Raw genomic sequence first — 9,566 nt, forward strand, 5'->3', positions numbered from 1 at the left:
CACAACCTAAACCAGCAGCACCAGTCAAGGCCTATGTTCCTCCAATCCCTTTTCCTTAGTGTTTCTGAAAAAATAACATAGATAAGCAATTTTAAAATTTCTTGATGTGTTTAAGAAATTGCATATTAACATTCCTTTTGCAGATGCTTTGAAACAAATGCCACTTCATGCCAAATTTATGAAGGAAATATTGTCCAACAAGAGGAAATTTGAGGAGCATGAAACTGTAATGTTGACTGAGGATTGCACTGCCATTTTGAAAAATAAATTACCACCAAAGCTGAAAGATCCAGGGAGTTTTAATATTCCATACACTATTGGAAATACTTATTTTGATAAAGTTTTGTGTGATTTAGGTGCATGCATTAATTTGATGCCTTTTTCTGTTTTTAAGAAATTAGGTTTGGGTGAACCTAAGGCAACAACTGTTACCCTCTAATTGGAAGATAGATCTATAAAGTATCCAAGGGGTATAGTTGAGGACATGCTTGTGAAGGTTGACAAGTTTATATTCCCTGCAGATGTTATTGTCTTGGATATGGCTGAAGATATAGAGTTACCTCTTATTCTAGACAGACCATTCTTAGGTTCAGGAAGAGCTTTGATTGATGTTCAGGAAGGGAAATTGATTTTAAGAGTTCAAAATGAGCAACTATTTTTAATATGCACACAACTATCAAGTATCCAACTGAACTCAAAGAATGTTTCCAAGGAGACACCATGGATATAAAAATGACCAAACCATTTAAGGATGAGCATCTATCTGAGCCTCCTGACATTTATACAACAGATAAGCAGTCTATTAATGAAGATGCATCACCTCATTTTCGTGGGAAGAGACCTAATTGCAAGAAGCTTGGGCAAGGTCCATCCAGATCATCTCCTTCCATCCACGAGCCTCTTTGAACCATCTCTTCGAAGACAGTCAAGCTAATGACTATAAATTAAGTGCTTCTTGGGAGGAAACCCAAGCTTTTTAAACTTTATTATTGTCATTTTTTTAATTTTTCTTTCTTTCTTTGTTGTTTTCTTTTACTTATTATATTTTGTTTTAGGATTTTGCACAAGTTTGGAGGTCGATTAACATTAACTTTTCACATGCCTTTCAACGACTCAGCTACAACTTCACATCTTCAAGTGCAAAACTAGGGGAGTTTCTCTTTTCCTTTTCTTTTTCTTTACATTGAGGAAAATGTTTATTTTAAGTTTGGAGGTGGGAATATTTGCTTTTATTTTGTCTAAAAAAATTAAAAAAAGAAAAAAAAATTTAATGCCAATGATGAGTATATGATTGAAAATGAATATGGTTCTTAGAAAGGAATGAATGTTGTCTTAGTTTATACTTGATTTTTGTGTTAGTTTCATCTTGATTGTGATTCTTTAAATATTTTGTGCACTTATATCGAATCTTCTAGAATTTTGACTTCAGATTTAAGATTGATACAGCTTGAGTTGAGAATTTTAGATTGAGTAAATGACTGTTTACTTTGATTCTACATAATTAAGTTTACCTAGGCACTATAGTCAGAAATAGTTACCTATAACCCTTAAGAGTGAAGCTATCCTTGAGTAATTTATAGAGGATAATCTACTATGAGAAGAAGGCTATCTTAAGGGATAGAGTGAAAGCTCCTGACTATGGACAAAGAAAAAAAAAAGAAAGCATGTGCTTCAAGAAAAATCAAAAGAAAATGCAAATTTATGCCTGTGAAAAAAAAAAGGATCAAGATGATGAGGTTAGTTTGAAAAAAAAAAGATCAAGATGATAAGGTTAGTTTGACCTACTCTGTTTATTATCCAATACAAGGGTTGTTGATATTGAAGATTTTGAGAATGAGTTTTGATTGAATTGATTCACACACAACACAAGAATCCAGCATGAGATGAGGCTGACCATTGAATTAAAGTTAGAACTTTGCCAATATTTTTAATTTTCTTTGAGCTATATACTTTATGCAATCTTTGAGACATTTTTGATGATATTTGTGGGTATCATCACTGGAAACCCTCACGAGACTATAACTCATCCACTAGGGCTGCCTAGGGGTTTAAAGACTTGTTCCATACGCTAAATGCAATCACGATCATCTGAAAAAATGGTTTAGTTAGAATTTTCTTTTCGTATTTTTTATTTTAATTTTTACTCAAGGACTAGCAAAATGCTAAGTTTGGGGGTATTTGATGTGCTCATAATTTATCTATTATTTTAATGCTTTCATAACTTAATTTTATGTTAAATTATATTTTGTTATATTAATTTTTATCTTTTTTTTTATATTTTGTCATTGTAGGAATATTGAAAATGTTTAAGTGAACGGAAGTGAAAAAAAGAAACAAATTGGAGTATAATGAAAATAATGTGGAAGCAAAAGGGAAAGAAATAAAAAGCCATATAAAAAAAGATTGAATTTAATCGTCATGCATGCAATCATGTGGGGGGAACTTTGAATATTTGGTTGAAAAATATGGCAAGCACGTGGGGAGCATTAAAGAATTAATTGGCAATTTGAATGATTCACGTGCATGGGCTTAAAGAGTGGGCTGGATTTGTTTTTTGTAAAATCCTTTTGACTTAAGGATTCGGGGGCGCAAGGCGCAACAATATAAAGAGAAGAAAGAGCAATAGCAAAAAAAAGACAAGCTGAGGACCGAATTAAAGAAGGCAGCCGCACAAATTGCAGAAATTGGAGAGAAAACCGAGAGCAAGAAAAAAAGAAGAAGAAGAAGAGAAGCCACCGCTGCAAATCCGGGAGCAACAATTTGGAGAAGTCAATTGCAGAGATTGGAGAGAGACGGCTTCTTGAGTTTTTCTTTCTCTCTTCTTTATTATCTTGCTTGAATGTTCCCAATTAAATTTTATTAGAGCTACGATGTAGCCTAACTATGACGATTTAATTTCATAAATTTTAATAGCATAGATGGAGGATTAAATTGGATTGGTTATGGTGAAATTGGATGTCCTAGTGTTTTAATCTTTTGGTATTTTTTATTACTGCTTGCATCTTTATTTAATTTTTAGTTATTTTATTTAATTTTAATCTAAATCCGTCTATTCGATTGTTCAAATAAATTAGGGTTAGAATAATTTCGGTAACTAATAGGATACATAATCTCTGTAGGACGATACTCTACTCTTCATTATATTACTTGTGCCGACTAGTACACTTGCTAATTTACGCATCAAATCATTCCAAGAGATCTTGATTATCAGTTCAACTAACTAGTACTTACAATTTTACTTTCTTGTAAAATATATTGCAGTTGGGTTTATCAAAAAAGCTGAGAAGCAATGCGGAAGATATCTAGAGTTATTTTGTTGGCAACGAGCTTGGGAGTTGATCGAATGCACTACAAGAAATCACTATAAGAAAACTGGCAATAGATAGCAGAAAAAAACTATTATAAAGGAGGGTGGATAACAGCGAAATTATTCATCATTTATGTACATGTCACTCTTTTATGATAAAAAAAAAAATATGTCATTAACTTATGATAGTGTTTACGTGTATGTTTGTCATGGAAAAAAAAGAATAAATTATTTAATTTTTTGGTAGGAAAATGTGATTTTTGTTTGAAATTTTGGCGGGAAATTGATTTTAGCGTGTGAATTATTGTCTGAATAATTTTAGCGGGTAAAATACTAAGTTTGTGATAGAATTTGTGATTGATATTTTCTGCCATTAATTTTTTTATGACTTATTTTTTTGTCAAAGATTATAAATTTATACTGAATGAAATTATGAATTATTTCATTTAAATTTATGCATTCCTATTTATAAAATTCAAGCATAAATTCATATGAACCAAAAATTAAATTATACATTCTATTAAGTCCAAAAACACTTATATTAATAATGCCCTACAAAAATAGTTGTATCCAACAGTTAGATCAAACAATATCAATTCAGCAGACAAAATCCAGCAACTAAGAATAAATGTATCAAGTTTTACAAGATAAGAAGGCATCAAGTGACTATAGTGCTGAACTTATCCCATAATTTCAGTAAACTTCCAGTACATGAATTGCCATTTTCAACAAATACCCAGCCAAACTCTCAAGTCTAGCAGCTTCTTTCAACCTGCATGTGCAACATCAAATGAATATACCTAGCATTATCGTTATAAAGGATTAACTACTACAATAAAACTATTAGGTTTTAGATACAACATAATCATTACAAATTTAAACTCAATTTGCATGTGTTGGGATAATATGCTCTTTAAAAGCATATGTGTTTATTTAATTGTAATAAACAATTTTTCTGATTAATAAAATAAATGAGGTATTTTATTCAAATATCTTAATTGCATTTATATTTGTATTAAAGTCCATTTAATCATATTATATGTATTTATATGATCACCATGTGGATTCACAGAAGACATAAATACAAGTTATCTTATGATTAAATAAATTTAGTTCACAGTTGATAAATAAAGTTGGGCACTTTATTTAGGTATAGGCTGTAATAAATTCATTGAATGATTTGTCTTAATCATGTATGAATTTATTGATGTAGTACGACTACATTGAATAGGATCACATATGAGATTTAATTAACTTTGTAATAACTATCAGACTTATTAAATCTCATAGGCGTTGATTTTACTGTAATCTTAATCTTGAGTTAATTATGATTTCATGATTGTAATTGTTATTCCATTTGAGTTACCAATGGGCACGACACAGCCTTGTGGTCAAGATTACCCGGTATCTTGGTGGGAGCAATTATGAGTATTGGAGTTATGGATTAACAATATAGAATTTGTACAACACATCTCTTGATGGGTTTTCGGCACTTGATCATAGAATTCTCTGGCCAGAGTGTGTCAACAGATTTAGTATGTTGAAAATGATCATTAGAGAAAACCAGTAAGGATCAAAGAATAAGATGTTATTAAATTGATTGGATAGTTGAGATATCAATTTAATTAACGATGTGGTACAAATGATTGTGCAGTAAAGAAATCAATGTGGCTTGGGACGAATTATTATTCGAGCATACAATTATGGAAGTCAGTTCCAATCTTTTAGTGGAGTAGATTTGGAATTAAATAATTGGGCTAGTTTAATTACAGGCCTAATTATTGTAGCCACTATTGTATGTTCCCAAATGATCTCCGGGTTAGCTCATTTAATTGACTGCACCACTACTGGACTAATAAGTAAGATAACTAGCTATTTGGGTCAAAAGCCTAAATATATCATTTAGTGAGAGGCTCCATTTAATTAGCTTTTGTATAAGGGGGCTTATGTTATTTTACAAGATGGGTCCCCTATTGAAAAAGAAAATAACGTGAGTTTTATTTAGAGCATTATTTGGAGCCTAGGGTTTTCACTAAAGGGTGATATAAAAGGCTTATTTTTCCCTAAAGAAAAAGGTGAAGCCACTTTATACAGATCAGAGAATAAGATTTTTCTCTCCATTGTTGAGAGAAAAATTTTCTCGTGCTAGTTGCTTTGGTAGTGATAAAGGCGCCCACACGTCAAGTGCAGATCGAACCTGAGTCATAACCTGGAAGATCATTGGTGACAGTTCGTGATCTAGCAAGCGTGGTGGTGACGGATCGTGATCTAACAGGAGTGGTGGTGGCGGATCGTGATCTAGGAGCCTAAATCATTTCAACGGAAAAAGCCAAAACGGATTTTCAAGGTACGATTTCTGGATTACGTATTCTTATATATTATATGAGAGTGATCTTCAAAAGGTTTAATAAAAATTTAAAAACCTAATTTTTCCCCAACAGCATGTGCAGCACCAATGAGTATAGCCAATATATCATTATAAAGATTTTGAAATACAAGTTATGCAACCCAAGAAGGGGGTGAATTGGGATTGTAAAAACATAAACTAAGCAAAGAACACAATAATTCAATCAAATGCCTTAATAAATTCGAAAACAATAAATTCAATAAAGCACAATAAAAAGTGAGTAAAGGAAGAGAAAACAAATGGTTCGGCAATCCCAGCCTACGTCCACGCCTCCAAGCACACCAAGCTTGAAGATTTCATTATCCAAGCCTTCCAAGCCTTCCAATACTTCAAATGCTTACAATTGACTTCCAAGGTGTCAATGAAGTTTTACAATCAAGAGATTATCTCCCAATCTCTTATCACCAGTGTTTCTCACACTTATACACTCACAAATTTGATGAGGAAATTAAGATTACAATAAAAACTCTCTTTAAGAGTGGATATACGAATTATAGCTCAATGATGATTCAATGTATGATGATTTGCGAAATGGAAGCTCAATATATGTTGTGTGCTTTTTGTTTTTGCTTGCAAGAGAGCTTAAAAATGAATTGGATTTGAATTTTTATAGTTTGAGCTCAAAACCTAGCCGTTATAGAATTTTCTAGTGATAACCGGCTTGCCGCTTTAAGTTACCGTTACATTTAAAGATTTGAATTTTTGCACATCCGGTATGCTGCTTTCGGAATTCGGTTAACTGCTTTCAATCCAGATAGCTTCTGCCCATAATCCGGCTTGCCGCTTTGCTACAGTGAAATGGCTATTTTCTAAAATTATAGTTTTGACCTAAAACTTTATATAATTATACTATGGCCCAAAACGTCATAATAATTTACCAAAAGGTTCAATTTCAGAATTTCTAAATAATGCTTGTTATTCCCAAACTTTTTGAAACTATGATATGGCCTAAAATATATAGAAATTATAGTATGGTCCAAAATATTGTAAATATTTGTAAATAGGTCCAAATCCTGAATTTAAAACAATACTTATTAAAATCAAAGATGGCAAAATTCTTTCATTTTAGTCCACATCTTGAAAAACAACTAATTTCATAAAATCATTCTCTTGTTATAAAAATACTATATGTAAAACTTTGTTTATCCAAAACATGTGGTTTGTTATCATCAAAATCAACATTTTATAGCCATATAGGCTAACAAATTTATCTATTAAACTAAAATTGTAGGTTTCAGATGCAACTTAACTTAATTCCTTGCTGAAATAAAATATGGAACCAAAGTGGTACCCACAAAAATAAAATCCTCCAAGTATGAAAATAAAGAGCAACCTTTGGTTTGAATAGAAAGTATACAAATTTACTACCAAATGCACAGTACAGACCACATGTTCACATGATATATCAATCAATCAAAAGAATAATTCAATTCCATTTCTTCTCCTACAATTACAAGAACCAATTCCATTAACTAAGTGGCATGTGTTGTTCCGTTCAACACCATGGATTTTGTATTTTGTTGTTTTCTATTATTAGATTTATTGTTATTTTAATTTTTTGCCTTAAAATTAACCTCATTATTCAAATTCATCAACAACTATCATGGATAATTGATATAGACCTACCAAGTTTCTCTATTATTACCGGTCTCATCTCTAAATAATATTGTTGTTATCAGGATAACAACTTTGCCTACAATTGTTTGTTGTTCAAATAGAAGATTAAGCTTAGTTCAAGAAACCAAGGTAGCTAGCTGTTATTTTCACTTTGTCTATAGTTTTTAACCAAGTATAATATACAAGTAATAAAAATGTGTGTATAGTTTTAGATTCATACTAACCATTTTTTACTGCGTTAATGATTTCAGAATAATGGTTAGCCCACTCCAAACAAACTTCATCTATCTTAGCCTGAATGTATACAGCCTTTCCATGGAATTGAAAACCATAAAATCAACATTGTCAAATTTCCATAACAATGCAGTGCGTATGGTATAAACCAATCCTATGATTTTATTCATCATTGACTCACATCATTCATTAGCAAACTAAGGTCTACTATAATTTCCTTAAAAAACGTCAAGATATAATAGCCACATTCCACGCTTCCTGGTTGCTGAGGGGTCTATTCACAGTTATAAATAAAAAAATAACTATTTTAGGCTTAAAGTGATAGATACATAAAATTTTAGTTAAGATAATATGTTTACCTTTATAAATCTCATCTTAGAGCCATAATTCCATCTTTCCTTACAATCCTCAACTGAGAACAGTGTCATAGCGTTGTATGAATAAAGTACATTGGTTAAAGTATCGAAAATGTATTAAACAAAGTGAAAATATTAGCATTATGAGATGGAAGGAGTACCAATGATTTAATCAGCTGTTCTAAATCAGGATTAGGAGCATCGTACACCTTAGGATATAAATAAAACACTTCTTTTTTTGCCATATCAATCACAACCAAGACCCAACGGAAGATAAAATAAAAAAAAAAAACAAAGCAACAGTTATGAAAGACAAGATAAAATAAATAAATAATGATTAGAACATTACAGTTTGAAATGTCTAGACCTAAGATTGTATGGCATGAACAAGAATTGTCCTTTACAGGTTTCAAGCGCTTGCGCACACTTTCTGCTCTGCTGGGATGGGAAATATCTGATATTTGTCCAGGATGGGGTGACACAAAACCTGAACATATGAATCCAAATGGTCTTGTTCCTTTTTTATTTGGGATAATCGAGTCATATACAACCTGAAACAATGGATGCAAGATACCAAAACTTGTCATTAGACAAGTATTGCAAGATCGTATAAATTAATTAAAGTGTAAAGAAAAAAAAACTCTTACGCAATATATACTTCAATAGCATTAACTCCTATTACTTTCATAGTCATCATCGCATCACACTCCATTTTCTAAATGTCTTAGGATCTCCCTCACAATCATTATAATCATCATTGTCCATATCCGTTGTATTATCATAATTGAGTCCGTTGAGTGGAATGGAATATCTACATTAGAAGATGGCGTGGTACAACCATCTTCCCCATGCCACTTCCAAATTTTATAAGACTTTACAAAATTGTGCCAATAAAGACATTCGGTTACAATTGTGGGTGTGTAAAATGCCAAATTCCTACATTTATAACACGGACATCTAATGACTCTAGTATCTTCAACATTTTTAATAATAAAATTCACAAATTCGACGACCACTTTTTCATACTCAGGTGACATTTTACTACAATCAGTCCAAGACTTATCTATTTTAGTTTGAACGAGTTTTGATCCTGGCACATAAAAGAGGGCAAACATGAAACAAGAATATTGGCTTTTCAAATTCGTTATTTCATAAAAAAATAACAAAATAACTTTGACTTACACACACTTAGAACGAAAAATAAGAAAATATCAAAACATGTTGCCCTCACATATTAACGAATATTTTCATATTAAAAAAGCAATCAACAGTACAATACAAAAACAAATGGAACATCCATACAAGCCAAACTCAAATATCCAAACCAATAGACAAAAACAATCAATAAAGAAAGTTTAGTTAATTTATTTAGCATGTCAAAATGTATTTAATTTACTCAGTTTTTTACCTGTAAATGCATATTAAAGAATTAAAATACCTTGATTTTGATCACATTCACTGCAAAAAGCTGAAAGGGCCCTCGAACTTAGTAATAAAGCGTGGATTTGAAAGAAACAGCAGCAAATATATCCAAGACATGAAACAAAAAATCCAAAAAAAGCATAAACCAATTGTTTTTGTTACAAAAAAAAAAAAAATTATAAAAAATTTTGGAAGGCTTTTTCTTTTTTTTAAAAACAAAAAT

At 31.3% G+C, this 9,566-nt stretch overlaps 1 protein-coding gene across 1 annotated transcript in view; it reads left to right on the forward strand.

Annotated features, from left to right (window-relative positions):
- Positions 1 to 732: 732 nt before the first annotated feature.
- Positions 733 to 9,566, forward strand: part of LOC18041646 (gibberellin 20 oxidase 1-B) — a 16,989-nt gene continuing 8,155 nt past the window's right edge. The window contains exons 1-2 of the mRNA XM_006432086.2: positions 733 to 865; positions 8,328 to 8,434. Coding sequence (XP_006432149.2) covers positions 733 to 865; positions 8,328 to 8,434 — 240 coding nt within the window. The remainder of the gene's footprint in view (positions 866 to 8,327; positions 8,435 to 9,566) is intronic.

This window comes from Citrus clementina, unplaced genomic scaffold (genome assembly GCF_000493195.1).
Source record: "Citrus clementina cultivar Clemenules unplaced genomic scaffold, Citrus_clementina_v1.0 scaffold_5, whole genome shotgun sequence".
Classification (NCBI taxonomy): Eukaryota; Viridiplantae; Streptophyta; class Magnoliopsida; order Sapindales; family Rutaceae; genus Citrus; species Citrus x clementina.